The 19037-nt window shown below is 42.7% G+C and overlaps 1 protein-coding gene across 7 annotated transcripts in view; it reads right to left on the minus strand.

Moving 5' to 3' along the window:
• Window positions 1-19037, minus strand: part of LOC106607874 (CD2-associated protein) — a 108878-nt gene that overhangs the window by 55526 nt on the left and 34315 nt on the right. For 2 of the 7 annotated variants that reach the window (XM_014205331.2, XM_014205329.2), the window contains exons 2-4: window positions 11259-11419; window positions 1618-1792; window positions 585-685 (exon numbers count right to left, since the gene is read on the minus strand). In XM_014205331.2, coding sequence (XP_014060806.1) covers window positions 585-685; window positions 1618-1792; window positions 11259-11419 — 437 coding nt within the window. Of the gene's footprint in view, window positions 1-584; window positions 686-1617; window positions 1793-2640; window positions 2749-10605; window positions 10817-11258; window positions 11420-19037 lie in introns of those variants that run through there. The other 5 variants (XM_014205330.2, XM_014205332.2, XM_014205333.2 and 2 more) reach the window with 5 other exon arrangements.

Consider the following 19037-nt stretch of genomic DNA (forward strand, 5'->3'; position numbering starts at 1 on the left):
TCCATTTCCTCAATGTTTGCCCCACACAGACTGGACAAGTAGGTGTGCAATAGTTTATGGTCATTGTAGTTAATTACCACGTTTTCTACACTAAACTATGCAGAATATTGGCCTGTTGGAAACTACAACTCCCTACAGTTTTGGCTTGATGTAATTTATCTCTAGAGAAAACGGTGCATTGAGCTGACTAAAAACTAAAAAACTAAATGGAATTCAAATAATTGAACAGATATATTGGTCAATAAGTTGTCCAAAAAGCGGAAAACAACAAAAATGTTGTTAATCGCTCAGCTCTACCTAAAGAACTATTAACTGTGAGTTAAGATTTGCATCCAATGTAAATATGGTCATGTGTAAACACCATTAGGCTGTAAGTTAGTTACAGAAAGAGCATGGCCATTTCTCTTTCATTCTCCCATGCAAACCTAACCTCTACGACTTCAACAGACAAATCAACTCTGAACAGAAAAATGTGTAACACGTTTAATAAAGCACAGGTAAGGTAACCCAATGCAGGAAAGTCATTACGAGCAGCATATGTAAATAGCAAAATGTAGGGCAGTGTAACGAAGCACTAGCCTCACCTCCTCATTGATGTCGATGGTATCCCCTATTTTCAGCTCGAGCTCATCCTCGTTCTGGGGCATGTAATCAAACAGCGCCTTGCACTGCCGCTTCTTAGACACTGCAACAACAACAAAAGACAGGAGCCTGAGAAGGCTGGGAACACCAGTTACACCAGTCCATTCGCTGCTCAATGGGTCGGCTAATGGCGTCAACATCCTGGAAGCGCGTGCACGGGTGTTTGTTTATGATGTGTTTATACACCCTGGTGTGCATGAGGGCAGTGTGGGAAGGGTGTCTGGATCCAGGAAGTGGAGGAGAACACTCCTCTCCTGCTAGGAGCACTATGGGACGTTTCAGCAAGGTGCTCCTGTGGCAGGACACACCCCTCTGAACAAGCACAGCTGCACACAGGTGCTGAGTTCCAATAATATCTCCTTTCTTCTGAAGGGTACACGCATTCACTTCTTCCCACAAATGTAAAAGCATTGGATTGGAGGAGGCATGGGCTAGTGGGAGTTTCCTGCAGAGACGAACATGATTATCAGAAGTTCGTCATCTTCCACTTTAATGCTGCATTTCAATAGGGACTTGACCTTCATGTAACCCTGCTGCTGTTGACATCAATTCAATCAAGTTCTATTCACCAACGTCACACAAGAGAATGTGTGCATGCTATACAAAGGCTCAATGTGGAAGAAAAGCCTCCATGACTAGCAGACAAACATGCAAATACAGTAGCAGGAAATATATAGGCTATGTCCAGTATGCACCTACAATCCTTTTAATACATTTGACACACTTCAGAGGACAGACATCTGATTTCCTTCCTCCCACAGTGTTGGGAAACATGAAATGAAAGCGGTTTATTCTGAGAGTCATATGTGTTGGTTCCCTCTGTGTGCAGCTGGCTTTAGCCTATGGTAGATTAAGTCCACAGAAATGAATGGAAGACCCTGGGAATTCTTCCTAGTGTTTCAGTTAGTGCTTCAGTGGAGACAACATGTGATTAGAATGATGAAAGCACAGCCAGCACACGCACGCACAACTTACTCTTCTTGAGTCCACGGGGCTGTGAGTGTGGCTGGAAGCCCCCAGCTGGGAATCCGTAGGTGCTCATCCTCTGGACCAGGTTGGCCACGTTCCCTGCGCTCTTCTCTCTCTGCTGGGGCAGCTCCTCCTCGGCCTCCTCCTTAGTCACGTTCACCTCCTTGGGCTCCATTACCTCCTGCCACCACACACACACAGCAGAGAGGACAATGATTCATTTAGGCTATATTACAAGAGGAACAGTTGCACATTTTCGTGGAACAGCTCCATTTCAATAATGTTTTTGTTTCTCAAAATCATTGTCACGTGGCTCATCATAAAAATCTGAATTAAAATGATCTAAAAGTTAAAATTCAACTAAAGTGAGAGCACCGGCCTCTGCCATGTGGACACATTGATACACCGAGATCTATTGGCAGCTAAAGAAATTCGCGCATGGAACTCATAGCCTATAGACCAATGCAGCAGTAAGACAATAAATTCCATTGTCAACTAAGTAAAAATACATAAAGACGACAAAAACATGAAAATTCAGGTTCTTTCAGTAGCCATCTTTCTACTCAGCCTGTCTGCCTGCAATTCTGTCTAGACTTGAGATTCTCTTTTTACCAATTCCCCATTTCGTCGGTTTACTTTCTGGTGATAGATGTAATGGGGAATTGATCAAAATAAACTAACAATCAATGGGCAAACAATTCACATAATGAAACAATGACTGTGCAAGAATTGGCAAGAGACAGCTGAACCACTCTGGAGAGAGACTCGCCTATATCTTCGCCACCTCCCCCTCCCTTTCCTGTCTAAAATGTTCATTATATGCAAGACACATTATCTTCACACATACAGCGCATTTGTAAAGTATTCAGACCCCTTGACTTTTTCCACATTTTGTTACGTTACAGCCTTATTCAAAAATGGATTAAACAAAAAAAAATCCTCAATCTACACACAACACCTGTTTTTTTCTCTGTCATTATGGAGTATTCAGAAATGTTAGCAAATTTATAAAAAAACAAACCGAAATACCTTAGTCTCATAAGCATTCAAAGCCTTTGCTATGAGACTTGGAATTAAGCTCAGGTGCATCCTGTTTCCATTGGTCATCCATGAGATGTTCCTACAACATGGTTGGAGTCCACCTGTGGAAAATTAAATTAATTGGACAGGATTTGGAAAAGGCACACACCTGGCTATATAAGGTCCCACAGTTGACAGTGTATGTCAGAGCAAAAACCGAGACAGGATTGTGTCGAGGCACAGATCTGGGGAAGGGCACCAAAACGTTTCTGCAGCATTGAAGGTCCCCAAGAACACGGAAGACAGTCTCCATCATTCTTAAATGGAAGAAGAGTTGGCCATCCGGCCAAACTGAGCAATCTGGGGAGAAGGGCCTTGGTTAGGGAATTGACCAAGAACCTGATGGTCACTGACTGAGCTTCAGAGTTCCTCTGTGGAGATGGGAGAACATTCCAGAAGGACAACCATCTCTGCAGCACTCCACCAATCAGGCCTTTATGGTAGAGTGGCCATGCGGAAGCCACTACTCAGTAAAAAGCACATGACAGCCCACTTGGAGTTTGCCAAAAGGCACCTAGAAGGCATCAGACCATGAGAAACAAGATTCTCTGGTCTTTGGCATGAATGGTAAGCGTCACATCTTGAGGAAACCTGGCACCATCCCTACGTTGAAGCATGGTGGTGGCAGCATCATGCTGTGGGGACGTTTTTCAGCAGCAGGGACAGGGAGACTAGTCAGGATCGAGGGAAATATGAATGGAGCGGAGTACAGAGAGATCCTTGATGAAAACCTGCTCCAGAGTGCTCAGGGCCTCATACTGGGGTGAAGGTTCACCTTCCAACAGGACAACAACCCTAAGCACACAGCTAAGACAACGCAGGAGTGGATTCGAATGCCCTTGAGTGACCCAGTCAGAGCCCGGACTTGAACCCGATCGAACATCTCTGGAGAGAATTTCTAAAAACCTGTTTCTGTTTTGTCATTATGGGGTATTCTGTGTAGATTGATGATGGGGGGGGGGGGGAACTTAAATCAATTTTAAAATAAGCCTGTAACGTAACAAAATGTGAAAAAAGTCAAGGGGTCTGAATACTTTCCGAATGCACTGAGATGCTTTTCACTGACAGCCGCAACTCAATCATTTAAGCGTATCGATTTGTGTTCTTCCCATATTGTGGGCTTCCCAAATAGGCATAGGCTTACAAGCTTGTGATTTGAAACAATCCACAGCAAAACATTTTAAAGAAGCTAATGATCCACGATTCCTCTGTGGCTAAGTGACTTGTATTGTCCCTCTAATCTGACGTCAATGCACATGCAATCTAAAATCACAAACACTTATCTAAACAGTATCATGCTTTTAAAAAGCCACCATTATGCTACATTGTGATTGAAAAATTTGAAGAAAGACATTTAACGAAAGGTTGCAACTGAGTGGAAAACATGTTTTTTGTGGATCTGGTTTCAAAGCCAAACAACGAAATTGACAGCACTTTCTAAGGTGATGATTAAAACAAAGCATTTAAGATGTCACATGTACATTTTACATTTTAGTCATTTAGCAGACGCTCTTATCCAGAGCAACTTACAGTAGTGAATGCATACATTTCATTTCATGCATTTTTTTTTGTACTGGCCCCCCGTGGGAATCGAACCCACAACCCTGGCGTTGCACACACCATGCTGGTGTTGCAAACACCATGCTCTACCAACTGAGCCACAGGGAAGGCCCATAAACATATTAGAACGGATAGGCCTATACGAGCCCAAGCAACAACAAAAAAATGATTGTCCCATTATACAATACATAGCCCATTGTATATTACGCACAGCAGAATTCTTATTTTATTTTTTAAGATTCAAGATGTCTTTGGGACATAATTGGTCTAGCCTATAGGCTACACCAAAATTAAACAAACTCTAGTTATAGCCCTTGAGTGTGGACTGTATTATTATGATATTATCATCAATAGTGCAGGGTGGCTTACAGAGTATAGTTAGCCTACAATTACAGTGAATTTGTATTTGATTTTGAATAGTCTAGTAATAAGGCATTTGTTATATTTTCCATAATGAACAGGCTGACATTACCTTTGGCTACAGAATGATGGCTGCCATTAAACACACACATGTATTTATTTCTCAGCTGCTAATATTAAGCACATTGCTCAGCTGTAAAACCAAAATGAACCGTTGGAAATAGCAACCTCCATTCGCCATGTCTTTTTTCCCCTGCCCTTGTTCCTGCCCATTTGATAAGGGCGTATTCTAAATTGAAATTAATGTCACATATTAAAGACAAGATTACATTGAGAATAGCCTGATGGGTGAGAATATTATCACTTGATGAGAGAACAGTGTGTGCATCCTGAGGCGAGAAACAGAATAGTTGCATCATGCTGCCCATACAATAGATGTTTTTAATTTCTAAAGACATTAAGGATTGTATCATTCACAACTGTAGTGGTCAAATAACTCTAAATCTAGTGTATAGGAATTGTTTCAAATGATCAAATACAATTTTATTGGTCACATGTGCCTAATACAACAGGTGTACACTTTACCGTGAAATGCTTACTTACGAGCCCATTCAACAATGCAGAGTTAAAAAGAGAAATATTTGCTAAATAAAATAGGAAATAGTAACACGATAAAATAACAATAAGGCTATATACAAGGAGTACCAGTACTGAGTTAATGTGCAGGGGTACGAGGTAGATCACTTTTACGCTCATACTCTAGCTCATATGCTATTCTGTTCTTCTGAAATACATTTACTTCATATCATGTTTCTTTAGTCCTGCCTAAAATAAATCATGGAGTTATTGTGATGTTTTATATTAAATGGATTTAAACTTTTTTTTAAATGTAGATGTTCCAAAAGCACGCGTCAGTGGCTTGTACGTGTGGAGGCCTGGAGATGCTAAACGTGTTTATGTTAATTAAACAGTCAATTACTGTGAGACTGGCAGTTACTGCATGACATTTACCGCCTGACAAAATGTCATGATCGCCACAACCCTGAACACAAAACCTACAATCATGAACTGATATAGCCAAAATATCTGATGCCTTCATATTGAACTTGCAAAGTAACTTTCACAGGCCAAACCATGTGTAGGCTCTCACTTTATCTAGCCCTAACATTTAAGTTCATGTTAGCAGATTAAACTCAGTTGCTGGGCAGGGACTCTTGAGCGGCAACTAGCTTGGGCGGACTGGAGCTCCGACTTCACATAAAATGATGTTTTTATCAAAAACTACTGATTATCCAAAATCAGTAGTTTTGGATAAAAACCATTTTAAAATAAAATTGTATGGGTCACATGTAACGAATACTACAGGTGTAGACTTTACCATGAAATGCTTACTTACAAGCCCAATCCCAACAACGCAGAGTTAAAAAGTAACTTATGTTACATCGGCGCTCCAGTCCGCCTACACTAGTCGTTACGCAACTCCATCGTAAATTGTTGAGTTTAGTAAATTGTTAAGTCATGTTACAGACTACTACTGTTCCACTTGCAAGGTTGTAAAGAACAACTACTCCTGGAGTTCAAGAGGCACAAAGTCCAACCATGTCAAGACTTGAATAGTGTGTCGTGGGGGGGGGGGGAAGCAGCCAAAGGCTAAGTTCATGTAGGCCAAGGTTTCCCTTTAACTGCCCAGGTGGAATCAACCATTTTGTAGTTCCCGCCCTCAGAAAAGCTATGATTCACCGAGCTGAGCAGCAGGAACTACACAGGGTCATTCCTCCTCAGAGCACTTTAACAGACTCCTCAAACATACAAAAACACTCACAACAACTGGACTCCTCAAACAAACACACTATTGATCTACTGTACTAAAAGTTTGCTGACACAGGTCTCTCACCTTGTGTGCTTTAACATTTCCACAGCATTAACCACTATAATAACTGATACAATATAGTACATGCTCTGAGTGAATGTGTGAGTGTATGCTTTACTACTCTGTGGACCTGTCTGCTCATGTTGAGACCTGCTTCCTTTCCTCTCCAGTTCAGGCCATTGAGCAGGGCTAGGACAGCAGCCAGTCAGCCAGCCACAGCCCGCTCCACTCACTCTGCCAGAAACTCCCAGGAATGCTGTAAGAAAGCACTATGGAATCTCTCCCAGTCTCTAGTGGAGTCCACCTCGCTGAACAAATGAGAGCTATGGCAACCTGCTTTTGAAACTTGCTTTGCAAAGTCTTCACATGCTGAATTTACATCAAATGATCATATTACAGACTACTACTGTTCCACTTGCAAGGTTGTAAAGAAACTACTACTGGAGTCCAAGAGGCACAAAGTCCAACCATGTCAAGATTTGAAGCTGCAAATTACCAATACACTCAACAAAAATATAAAACGCAACATACAACTTCTAAGATTTTACTAAGTTACAGTTCCTATAAGGAAATCAGTCAAATTAAATAAATACATTAGGCCTTAATCTATGGATTTCACATGACTGGGCAGGGGTGCAGCCATGGGTGGGCCTTGGCAGGCATAGGCCCACCCATTTAGCAACCAGGCCCACCCAGTGGGGAGCAAGGCCCAGCCAATCAGAATGAGTTTTTCCCCACAAAAGGGCTTTATTACAGACAGAAATACTCCAAGGTGCACCTGCGTAATGATCACGCTGTTTAATCAGCTTCTTCATATGCCACACCTGTCAGGTGGATAGATTATATTGGCAAAGGAGAAATGCTCACTAACAGGGATGTAAACAAATTTGTGTACAAAATTTGAGAGAAATAAACTTTGTGCGTATGGAACATTTCTGTGATTTTTTATTTCAGCTCATGAAACATGGGACCAACACTTTACATGTTGTGTTTATATTTTTGTTCAGTGTAGATGATTGTTAAGTTGTGACTGTCAGTGAAAAGCAGAGAGACCCATACAGGCATATCAGAATAAAATAAATACAATCGCAGACGAACTGTTCGAAAAGCAAATGGCTATTGCACCAGCGGAGAACATTGGCCAAATCCCCGGTGAGTGTGCATATTCACTCAGAAAACTAGGCGTATGTTGCATGTCACTACCTCACAGGAGCGCCACTTGAACGTAAACTTAAAAATAAAATAACATATAACAAACTTGTATGACATCTGAATACAGTTTAGCCATGGAAAAAGTGAGCAACCTTCCTGCTAGTCATGATTGGCTGAGATAATGAGGGGGCTGGACATGCCTAGAGAGGAGTTCAGATTGGTCTGCCATGTAGCAGGCTTCTGTCTACAATATGAGCTGGTCAGTATGTGTAGGTAATCCTTTCTAACGTGGCTTTTTTGAAAAATATAATGTATCAGATCTCCATAAGTATTGCTCTCCACTTTCTGGAGGACTGAGTTTTGCAAATCAGTGGAATTAGAGTATGATAGCTAAGGAGAAGGAGAAAATTCTGGCATTTGATTGCAAATATTCAGACGGAGTCAAAAAGAGAACACACAGAAGGCTGTTGAATAAAACACCTGTCTCCGGATTACATCTTCAAACTAAGGGCAACAATGGCATCCGTGAAAGAGAGGGAGAAGCGTCCATTGATATATGCGGGTAAGATATGCGGGTAAGATAGTCTAGCTAGCTACATTTTCAGATATGACACGTTTCTAATTTTGTCAGAAAGTCATTTTCATTTCAAGTTAGCTAGCTAGCTAACGTTAGGTGTATGATCTGTATAGTAATATTATTCAAATCTCAGAGCCATTTGTATTGCTAGTTATAGACTAATGTTAACTAGCTAACATTAAACCTGGTTGGTTAGCTACCTTCATGCAGGGTAGTAATGTTATGAGTTAGAATTATGGTTAATTGTTTAGCTAGCTAGCTACATGTCTACACAAAAGACTCCACTAGGCAAGTAACTATTTCAATAGAATGTTTATGATGTCACTGAGACAACTGTCGATAGACGTAGCTTGTAAATTCGCTTTGGCTATCTACTCCGATTTCAGAGCACTCTCGTCTGTGTGCCAGAGCGCAGAATTTACGAACGCTCAACACCCGTTGAATATGTCCGGTGTCAGGAAACATTGGCCAAAAATATTAATTAAATAGTTGCCAGCAGCAGAGTTGCAGTCACCAACGCTCTGTATAACATAAAAACAGCCTAACGGCTCTGCTAGAGTGAGTAAAAATGGTCAGAGTGAGCTGTTCTCTCATTTGTGTCTGGAAGTCACTAGCAAGCTAGCCAACGTTAGCCAGTTAGCCTGGGTGCTTGACTGCTGTTAGGCCAGAACGCTCAGATCAACCCTAGTTTTCAGCCAGAGTGTCTAGTGTGCGCTCTGAATGCTCCGAGAGCGAAATGATCTGAATTTACAAACAGCCAATCTGACAACACTCTGTCAACGAATGCCCAGAACACACTCTGGCACCCCAGATTAAATTTACGAACACACCTGTAGTATAAGCCGGCCTTTAGTCTTCAAATCTTTGGTTGTTTAGTACATAGCCTCACATGTGAATCTTGAAAGAGATGGGTGGGGCTAAAGCTTAAAATGGTGTGAAAGATGCTGAATGGGTGTAGACAAAGAAAAGCTCTCTAGTAGGTTCAAAAACATTCATGGGTCATTTTCTCAAAAGTAAAGTTTATCAACTTTCAAAGCAGAATTACTTTCCCATTGTTCCTCAACTGTAATGTATGATATACCATTTTCTATTTCCGAGTCTCTACTTCTATCCAACGTAAAAAAAACACTTTCAAATTTTGCTACATAAGGCTAAATCGAGCCGGTCGGTCACATATTGTATTTGTCTCCCCCCTTTCGTAGGCCAATTATATGCATTTTAGAATTGTTTAAATGTAACCTTTATTTAACTAGGCAAGTTAGTTAAGAACAAATTCTTAGTTACAATGACGGCCTACCCCGGCCAAACCTGGACGACACTGGGCAAATTGTTCGCCACCCTATGGACTCCCAATCACGGCCGGATGTGATACAGCCTGGATTCAAACCAGGGACTGTAGTGACACCTCTTGCACTGAGATGCAGTGCCTTAGACCCCTGCTCCACTCAGAAGTCCAACATCGATCAGACAACATTGTTTTTAATTCATCTGGGTGTCCCGTACCAGTAAGAAATGTAACCTACTTTCACCCCTGCTGATCCCCGCTCCATCCGCTTCCTGGTTCACACATGCTGACTGGATATTTTCACAGCAGAGGAAGAGGAGACAGACAGGAACGCTGTGTGTGTCCTGCTGACTGGCAGCTTCTCTCACACTGAACAGCAAGTCTCTTCTCTACCTTATGGGCGGTAGGTAGCCTAGCGGTTAAAGCGTTGGGCCAGTATCTGAATCGCCGGTTCGAATACCAGAGTTGACAAGGTGAAAAATGTACCGATGTGCCCTTGAGCAAGGCACTTAACGCTAATTTGCTTCAGGGGTGCTGTACTACTATAGCTGACCCTGTAAAACAACACATTTCACTTTTTTTACTCCTGTAACAGGAGAGAGACCAGCGTCCTGACTCCTGAATTATAAAACTATTTTAATAAGATTCATTCAATTCAGAAAATAAAGACCAAGTCAAGAGTGACGGCAAGGAGTTGAGAGTCCTCGGGAGGAGCCAGACTGCTGAGAGGGGGGAGAGAGAAGGAGAGACATCCTCCTCTGGCTGACTCTCAGCTCTATCCCAAGAGAGAAACAGCCATTCTCAGAACAATAACACTTTCTAAGAGTTTAACGCTGACTTGTACAACTCACTGTGGTGAAGCTGAACAAACAGCAAATGTACCAGACTCAAAAAAATACCTACTTTTCTTGCATAATTGGCTGCTATTTCCAACAATCACATATTGAGAAAATGAGTTTCTTTCCTTTTCTCCCTCCTCTCCTTGGAGAGCCAAACAAACAGATTTAAGTCTCTGAGGTGTCAAAAGTGCAAACTGTGACAGCCCCGCCAACACCCAAAACATCATGACCTCCGCTGGCAAACAGCAGAGTTGTTGATTATAATACACACCTCAAAGAACCCTGTCATGTTGACGTTTAGTAAAGACGAGTAAATCCCTTACCGACTCCTCCAGCTCAGACATGATTTCCTGGGAAGAACTTTTAGTCTCAGACAGTTACAGAAGCACTTATAGAGGAAGAAAAATAGTCTCAGTGTCCGGGAGCAAAGTTCAGTTCAGTACAGCGAGATCTCCCTCCTCAAAGCTGCCAGACTTCCTAGAGGATTACCTATCTCACTACTCTGGATTACAGCCAGGAGGGAGGGACGAGGGAAGAGCAGCCGCTCTCTGTGACTTCATCACAACATTCTACTACTAGCTCGACGTAGAATTTGCAATGAGTACCATGACAACTCCATTTCATATTAGAAAGAGAAGGGTACGCATGTCTTCAACAGAAACACCTAATTTCATGGTGCACTAGGGTTTACAAGTCCCAAGTGTGCAACCAGTACTCTGTAGTTGGTAAAGCATGGAGCTTGCAACGCCAGGATAGCGGGTTCAATTCCCAGAACCACACTTACATCACTTTGGATAAAATAAGTGCCTGCTAAATGGCATTTATTATAATATTATAGTACTGTTAGTGTACCTGTCAACCTGGAAGTTGTTTTGGGTCAGTGTCTCAATATTGTTTAAAATGGGGAGAGAGGCTCTAAATCACCTTGACGAAGTTGTCAGGGAAGAGTCCTCTCTTCCCGTTGAGGTCTCCCTCCATCCATCCCTCCTCCTCGATCCTGCGGACGTTCCTGATCACGTCTCCCAGCCTCAGGGTCAGCTCATCTTCATGGAGGGCATCGTACTCATACTCAACCACAACCTCTACTGGAGAGAAGGAGGTAGGGCGGGACCAAGAGAGGGTGGGTGGGCAGAAGCAAGAGTGGGCGGGAGATATTGAGGGAGATAGATAGAGGGAGGGAGTGGGGGGAGAGAGAGGGAGTTACCAATATAACAAAACAGAGATCGCTGGACACATTGTCATGACATGTTGAGGTATGACAGTCCTGAAGCCTTGCAACAGCTAGACTATACGGAGGCATCACTGCATACAAATCATGACTGCAATTGTGCATACCGACTCTTCACTCAATGACATTGATCATACCTGCATGCTTTTTAAAATGTATTTTATTTAACTAGGCAAGTCAGTTAAGAACCCTAACCCAGAAGACCCTGGGCCAATTGTGCGCCAACCTATGGGACTCCCAATCACGGCCGGTTGTGATACAGCCTGGAATCGAACCATGTTCTGTGGTGACACCTCTAGCACTGAGATGCAGTGCTTTAGACTGCTGCGCCACTCGGGAGCCCAAACATGTTGCATTTGAAGAATGTTTTTGCATTTTAGGCTACAAGTGTGTGAATTGAAAGCAAAGCATTCTTTGGGAAAACAGGGATGGATCAAACAACATAGCCTACCTACTATGATATGAAGTCTCTAAAATGGGTGATTTTCGTGAAACCAGTTTTAACCATGGCAGTAACAAAGAGTTTGAAAATCATGGTGCATCTACAACATTCATCTATTATTCTATAGGCTAAGATGCTTAGTTTATGGTAGTGTAATTTCCACACCAAATTCTCATTACCGAAATTTGTCTGGAATAAATTCAGTCATTTTATAAAAATTTCCTTTAGAAAAACCTAATTTATCTGAATAAAACTAAATATGTTCCTGTAGTTTGTCCATAAATTATAAAAACTGTTTACTAGTTGAAGTTTAAATTAAACTATCATATTTATTGCGTAAAAACTGTCTCTTGACATGTTTCTCATTACCGTAACACCTTTCGAAGTTGCTGTAAAATCTCCAATAATTTGGTTTAATTCACCTATGATGCATTATCTAGAGGAGAAGTCCTAACATGAGCATACTTTTATTTAATTATTTCACGTATATGCTTTCAGAATGAGGATCTTATTCTCAAACACCCCATGTGCGACGCTTGACCTTGTCATTACCGGAATTACTAAAAAGCTCAAATTGGAAAAAACTTTACCATTACCTTACCAAGATGGAGGCATGAATGGGCTTTAGTGATGTGTTCAATTGTTTGCTGACTCATAATGGCAATCTCCAATTACTTGCAGATTGAGATAAGGGCCTCATTACTGAAACACACATTTCTCATTACCGCCCCATTTTTAGGGCAGTTTCGGTAATGAGAACCTGCATTTTGGTAATGATAATAAGCCAATTCTAATGTATAGTCAATGGGTGTGCTGTGCTGGTAACTTTATTTACTAGGACCACTGCTTACAGCTATTGTACAGATTTTTTGTAAAACAATTATTTGATTAAGTGTGAGTATTTTTTTTTTATATAAACCATTTAATTTACTTAAAGCCACAATCTGGAGTTTGTATTCAGCAAAGAGTAACCCCACCACTTAAAGTAGTACAGTAAATCCCCCATTTTGACATGTGTACCTGTTTTACAATAGAACTTTATTAATCCCCAAGGGGAAATTTACTCAGGGATGGAAAGGGTGCTTCAGACAGGATAAAACACACACAGACTGACAGTATAATTTTTTATAAATAAAACATTTAAGGCAACAGTTTAAAGTGCATGGTGCAATTTATGAAACTAAATGTCCGTGGTTGCCACAGTTCCTATTAATGGCAGGGCTAAACTATGTCTAGAATAATCCCTAGGTCTTCGTTAATGGTCCTCTTAACGAGGAAGATAGCCTCGGGCACAAAATATGAGGCCCTGTGCCCATTGGAGGGGCACTTGAGACAGGCAGCGTCAAAGGGGGAGCAGTTGGAACTGTCGGTTGAGGACATGGGTGCTGTCCACCAGGATGTCATGGGCCTTCCTCCTGGCCTGCTGCTCAAAGAATGAGGCCAGACTTCTGAGAGGCACCCCGGAGATCTTAGAGCATACCACAATGGCTTGGAGGTGGTTCCTGTTCTTGACAGAGGGGGATGTGAACCAGCACACTCTCGATGAAAGAACTGTAAAAGGTTTGCAATATTGATTTGTGAACACTGAATGAGTTCAGTTTCCTGAGAAAGTATCGGGGCTCCCGAGTGGCACAGCGGTCTAAGGCACTGCATCTCAGTGCTTGAGGCGTCACTACAGACACCCTGGTTCGAATCCAGGCTGTATTCCAACGGGCCGTGATTGGGAATCCCATAGAGCGGCGCACAATTGGCCCAGCATCGTCCGGGTTTGGCCGGTGTAGGCCTTCATTGTAAATAAGAATTTGCATTGTTAAATAAAAAAAGGTTAAAAAAAATCATTTTGAAAAATAATTAACAATGACAGCATCTGTTTTGCTCAAACGTCAGGGTGTTATCAAAGATGGCAGCAATATATTTATACTGGTCCACAATGTCCACCTCCTCACCCTGGATGATCGCCGGGTCCATCCTGGCTTCCTCCTGATGCCAACAACCATTTCCTTCATCTTGGAGACATTCAACTCCAGCAGCGCAAAGTCACACCTGTCAATGAAGTCCTGGAGGGCTGGGCAGTGGTCCTACTCAGGCCCTGAGAGGAGTGAGAGGACTGTGTCATTGGCAAACTTCACAAGATGGAGGTTGGTATGGCCACTCTGACAGGCATTGGTGTAGAGAATAAAAAAGGTGACCGTACGCACTGTGGTGAACCAGCGCAAGCGAGTAGCGTGTCTTACCATTGGCATAGACTCTCTGTGGCCGTGGTCGTGATTGAACTGTGAAACAAGTTCTGGCGAGGATGGTAGACTGCATGATGTTAAATGCAGATGAGAAGTCCACAAATAAGAGCCTGACAGAGGCCCTTCTGCCCTCCAGATGTCTGTGGATGGTGTCCATCAAGAACAGCATGGCGTCGTCCTTTTGGTGCGGTATGCAAACTGGAGGGGATCCAGAAGAGCACATGCCACAAACGTGATATGGCCTTGACTAGCTTCTGCAGGGCCTACATCACAAGAGAGGTCAGAGCAATAGGCGTATGGTTGTTGAGAGAGCAAGGCTAGTCTTTCTTGGGAACGGGGACAATGGTGGATGTTTTCCACGGTGGACGTTTACCATTAGCACTTGCTTTTAAAATGGTTTGTTTGATATGTCAAGATAATTGCATGGACCAAAAACTGAGGAGCCTCCAAAGGCATGCAGAGGCCAAATCGAGCTCCGTACCACATTGCCGTGTGCTTCCAAAATGTTGTACCAATGTGGAGGCCTCAGTATAGCTCCGCATTGATATAACTGGATGGCGGTAGGTGGTGGTGGGGGGGTCCTGTATAAACACAAACTCCCTTCCTTGACAACATCCTTCACAAGAGCTCTACTCTGTTACGTGAAATGAAAGAAGTATGAATGCCCTGACTTCTGCAGAGGCGGTATTACAGTAAATTCTGTACGGCCACTGCCGACATGCGATTGACCACGCAGAGCCTTTAATCCATTGCCGAGGCGAGTGTGGCTAAGATGCGGAATGCACGTTTCTCTCCAGAAGGCAGTCTCAACCTGCAAATTTGTGCACATCATTGTTTCAGAACTTCATTGTGTGAATTGTTTGCGTTTGATTGTTAGTGTCTAACAATTCCCCATAACATACAGTGCATTCAGAAAGTATTCAGACCCCTTGACTTTTTCCACATTGTAACATTAAAGCCTTATTCTAAAATGGATTGAACAGTTCCCCCCCTCATCAATCGACATATAATACCCCATAATGACAAAGCAAAAACAGGTTTTTAGAAATGTTTGCAAAAAACCCCAGAAATATCACAAGTATTCAGACCCTTAATTCAGTACTTTGTTGAAGCACCTTTGGCAGCGATTACAGCCTCGAGTCTTCTTGGGTATGACGCTACAAGCTTGGAACACCTGTATTCTCCCATTCTTCTCTGCAGATCCTCTCAAGCTCTGTCAGGTTAGCGGTGCAGCGACGCTCCCCGTCCATTTCCAGGTTTTTCCAGAGATGTTCGATCGGGTTTAAGTCCAGGCTCTGGCTGGGCCACTCAAGGACATTCAGAGGCTTGTCCCGAAGCCACTCTTGCATTGTCTTGGCTGTGTGCTTAAGATCATTGTCCTGTTGGAAGGTGAACCGTCGCCCCCAGTCTGAGGTCCTGAGTGCTCTGGAGCAGGTTTTCATCAAGGATCTCTCTGTACTTTGCTCCGTTCATCTTTCCCCCAATCCTGACTAGTCTCTCAGTCCCTGCCGCTGAAAAACATCTCCACAGCATGCTGCTGCCGTCACCACCACCATGCTTCACCGTAGGGATGGTGGCAGGTTTCCTCCAGATGTGACACTAGGCATTCAGGCCAAAGAGTTGAATCTTGGTTTCATCAGACCAAAGAATCTTGTTTCACATGGTCAGTCTTTTAGGTGCCTTTTGGCAAACTCCAAGCGGGCTGTCATGTGCCTTTTACTAAGGACTGGCTTCCGTCTGGCCACTCTACCATAAAGGCCTGATTGGTGGAGTGCTGCAGAGATAGTTGTCCTTTCTCATCTCATTCTCATCTCCACAGAGGAACTCTGGAGCTGTCAGGGTGACCATCGCGTTCGCTGTCACCTCCCTGACCAAGGCACTTCTCCCTCGATTGCTCAGTTTGGCCGGGTGGCCAGCTCTAGGGAGTCTTAGCGATCTTCCATTTAAGAATGATGGAGGCCACTGTGTTCTTGAGATCCTTCAATGCTGCAGAAATGTGTTGGTACCCTTCCCCAGATCTGTGCCTTGACACAATCCTATCTCAGCCCTCTACGGACAATTATTTTGACCTCATGGCTTGGTTTTTGCTCTGACATGCACTGTCAACTGTAGAACCTTATATAGACAGGTGTGTGCTGTTCCAAATCATGTCCAATCAATAGAATTTACCACAGGTGGACTCCAATCAAGTTGAAGAAACATCTTGAGGATGATCAATGGAAACAGGATGCACCTGAGCTCAATTTCTAGTTTCATAGCAAAGGGTCTGAATACTTATGAAAATAAGGCATTTCATTTTTTTTTTTTTTATGGGGTATTGTGTGTAGATTGATGACGAAATGTTTTTTATTTAATCCAATTCAGAATAAGGCTGTAACGTAACAAAATGTGGAAAAAGGGGTCTGAATACATTGTTTAAATCACTTAATAATTCAGACAAAAATTATATTGGTAAAATCACTATAACTAATTGGTAGGTCTACTATTACTTCTGTGAACTTTCATTATCCTCCCTTATAAGGGAGAGAAATGTGAAATATCTCAGAAGGTACAGTATCTGGGTTTTTGGTAACACAATTACAAGGCAATATTTGTTAAACTTACAGAAGGTACACAATTTATCCAAAACGAAAAATTAGTTGGCAGTTGTCTTTACGTCAACATTATTGTATTTACGATACATTAAGACTTTTTCTGGTAGATATTTTCTAAGACCCCTTGTCCATCTGTTTATCCAGAAATCAAAGCCTTTACTTATGCCATATATTTTTTAGATGAAAATGGTATCTTTGCTTTCATTTGCCCAAAATAAGTTAGCTTTCATTTGACACACAATTTGATATGCTCCTATGAACTTCACGTTTGTGCTCATGGGTCCTTTTACATGGAAATGTCCTAGCTAAATACCACAGCCTCATCTGACTCATGGCGGCTCATCATCCAGTTGACAAATCATTTTATGTACAGCCATGCTTTCGGCCGTTCCTCTCAGTATTTATGTCTATAATGATGGCCACTTCAGCAGATATCCCCATAAGCTTATTGGTAATTGCAGTACCGTCGGAGTCAGAGCCTTTCCCGTGCTCCATTGGTTCCTGTGCTTTGATTAGGTCCAGGCTTGGATCAGTGGACTAGACATATGATGGCGCCGGAGAGAATGGCTACCGTTTTATTAGCTCTTAACCAACCGTGCTATTTTGTTTGTAACTTATTTTGTACATAATGTTTCTGCTACTGTCTCTTATACCAGAAAAGACCTTCTGGACATTAGAACAGTGATTACTCACCTCGAATTGGACAAATCATTTTTCTTTAACGAGTTGGACGGGAAGGATATACTCCAAACACCCGAAAAGTCTTTCATCCCCGTCATTCACAGAAGAAAGAAACAGATTTCATGGAAGGAGATCGGGGTGCCTTGTGTGTAGGCGACGAGTGGCTAATCTGCCTTTGCCATCCGTACTGCTAGCCAACGTTCAATTGCTGGAAAATAAATGGGACCATCTAAAAGCATGTATATCCTACCGACGGGACATTAAAATGTGTGAAATATTATGTTTCACCGAGGAGTGGCTGAACGACGACATTAATAACAGAGCTGGCGGGTTATACACTCCATTGGCAGGATAGAACAGCAGCCTCCAGTAAGACACGGGGTGGCAGCCAAAGTATATTTGTAAACAACAGCTGGTGCACAATATCTAAGGAAGTCTAGAGGTTTTGCTCGCCTGAGGTAGAGTATCTCATGATAAGCTGTAGACCACACCATCTACCTAGAGAGATTATATGTATTTTTCATAGCTGTTTACATACCATCACAGACCAATGCTGGCACTAAGACTGCACTCAATGAGCTGTATACCGCCATAAGCAAACAGGAAAATGCTCATCCAGAGGCAGTGCTCCTAGTGGCCGGGAACTTTAATGCAGAGAAACTTAAATCAGTTTTACCTCATTTCTATCAGCATGTTAAATGTGCAACCAGAGGGGGGAAAAAAATTACAAATAAAAAAATAAAAAAAATTAAACTCTACACCACCTTTACTCCACATACAGAGACGCATACAACGCTCTCCCTCGTCCTCCATTTGGCAAATCTGACCATAATTCTATCCTCCTGAGTTCTGCTTACAGGCAAAAATTAAAGTGGTCAGATGAAGCAGATGCTAAATTACAGGACTGTTTTGTTAGCTCAGACTGGAATATGATCCGGGATTCTTCCGATGGCATTCAGGAGTACACCGCATTGATGACGTCCCCCCCACAGTGACTGTACATGCGTACCCCAACCAGAAGTCATGGATTACAGGCAACATTCACACTGAGCTAAAGGATAGTGCTGCCGCATTCAAGGAGCAGGACTCTAACCCAGAAGCTTATAAGAAATCCTGCTATGCGCTCCGACGAACCATCAAACAGGCAAAGCATCAATACAGGACTAAGACCGAATCGTACTACACCAGCTCCGACGCTCGTTGGATGTGGCAGGGCTTGCAACTATTACAGACAACAAAAGAGAAGCACAGCCGAGAGCTGCCCAATGACACGAGCTACAAGACGAGCTACATCACTTCTATGCTTGCTTCGAGGCAAGTAACACCGAAACATGTGTGAGAGCATCAGCTGTTCGCACACGACTGTGGGATCGGATCACGCTCTCCGCAGCCGATGTGAGTACGACCTTTAAACAGGTCAACATTCACAAGGCCGCAGGGCCAGACGGTTTACCAGGACGTGTACTCCGAGCACGAGCTGACCAACTGGCAAGAGTCTTCACTGACATTTTCAACCACCCC

Source organism: Salmo salar, chromosome ssa06, assembly GCF_905237065.1.
Source record: "Salmo salar chromosome ssa06, Ssal_v3.1, whole genome shotgun sequence".
NCBI lineage: Eukaryota > Metazoa > Chordata > Actinopteri > Salmoniformes > Salmonidae > Salmo > Salmo salar.